The 1442-nt window shown below is 52.5% G+C and overlaps 1 protein-coding gene across 1 annotated transcript; it reads right to left on the bottom strand.

Moving 5' to 3' along the window:
- Window positions 1–628: 628 nt before the first annotated feature.
- LOC308317056 (zinc finger CCHC domain-containing protein 13-like) lies at window positions 629–1135 on the bottom strand (the record flags this gene model as incomplete). Its single annotated transcript, XM_080765847.1, has 1 exon — window positions 629–1135. One exon carries the CDS (start codon window positions 1133–1135, stop codon window positions 629–631), a length of 507 nt encoding a protein of 168 aa, XP_080621973.1.
- Window positions 1136–1442: the final 307 nt, after the last annotated feature.

Genomic DNA, 1442 nt, shown 5'->3' with positions numbered 1-1442 from the left:
ACGGATGTTATCTTTTATCCCTCATCTCTCTCCTCTCCATTATTGTTGTTGTTGTCCATTCTCGCGTCCACCTTTCATCCTCTCCCTTTCTTCCGACCTCTGGTTTCACCAGATTCTTTACTGGGGAGATACATTACAGGTCTCTGCTTCAGCCTATTATTGAATGTAATTGAACTTATAGTGGATCTCAGACTTCTTGTGGCCAGTCTATATTTGAGTTAAAAAAGACTAGATGGTACTTCTTGGCCTACTGGAAATGTGCACAGGAAATGTGTTGTTGAGCAGCAGTTTGCAAGATGAGCCCCTGACAGAAAAAAAAAGTATAGGTCATAAGGGCCGATTCATACTCCTATTTTACCGCTGTTTCGGCGCTGTAGTGCCGAAATGAATTCGGCTCGTCAGAAATTTTCAGTAGCACCGAAGACTTTAGGACGGTACCCGCCCCCCCACCGAACCTCAAATGACGTCAAATTGTAGGCTTCTACAGAGCCGAACCGACTCTTATTCGGCTCTAAAATAGGAGTATGAATCGGCCCTATAAGAGTCTCACATCTTACAGGGTTCATGCGGTAAATATTTATAGGCAGGGACGTGTGGGCGGTTTCACGGTTTGGCATGCTAGCAGGGTTCAGCTAGCTTCAACGGTGGTGGACGTGCACTCCTTGGCCATGTGACCCGACTTGTGACAGATGTAGCAGCTGACCTCGGCCGCCGCCTTGCCGCAGTGGACCGCCACGTGGCCGATCTCTCCGCACCGGTAACACTTGACCTTCTCGCAGCCGGTCTGGATGTGTCCGAACCCTCCGCAGGTGTAGCACTTCTGCTCGTTGGCCTGGTCACAGTCCCGCGCCATGTGTCCCGCCTTGCCGCAGGTGTAGCAGACCATCTCGCGCTCCTTCTTGGGCTCCCGGCAGTCCCGGGAGATGTGTCCCTCCAGGCCGCAGTTGAAGCAGGCGTCCACGGGCCGCACGCAGAAGTTGGCGACGTGACCGGGCTCTCCGCAGCGGTAGCAGATCACCTCCTTCCCGCGACCGCGTCCCTTGGCCCGCCCCCTGCTGGCGTTGTTGGTGGCGTTGGGACAGTTCTTGATCCAGTGGCCCGTTTGGCCACATCCGAAGCACTCGTCGTTGCTCATCTTGATTGCACCTGGTTGACTTTTGACTTTTCAAGCAGTTTTGTTTTGTTTTCTGTCTCGCTCCTTTAGTTCTCTCCTCGTTCTCGCCTCTCTGTCTCTCCTCTGTCGCTACCTCGCTATCCGTCCCTCGACGTCTGTTGTTTATTTACAAAGCACTGTGAAGTCACGTTCGCCGTCCTATATAGTCTGACCAGAGGGTTGTGTGTGATGTCACATGCTGTCAGTTGACCAGAGGGTTGTGTGTGATGTCACATGCTGTCAGTTGACCAGAGGGTTGTGTGTGATGTCACATGCTGTCAGTTGACCA

Source organism: Protomyctophum bolini, assembly GCF_963924005.1.
Source record: "Protomyctophum bolini genome assembly, chromosome: 6".
NCBI classification, from domain to species: domain Eukaryota; kingdom Metazoa; phylum Chordata; class Actinopteri; order Myctophiformes; family Myctophidae; genus Protomyctophum; species Protomyctophum bolini.
The sequence above is the reverse complement of the archived record's forward strand: the minus strand, read 5'-3'. Positions and strand labels throughout refer to the sequence as shown.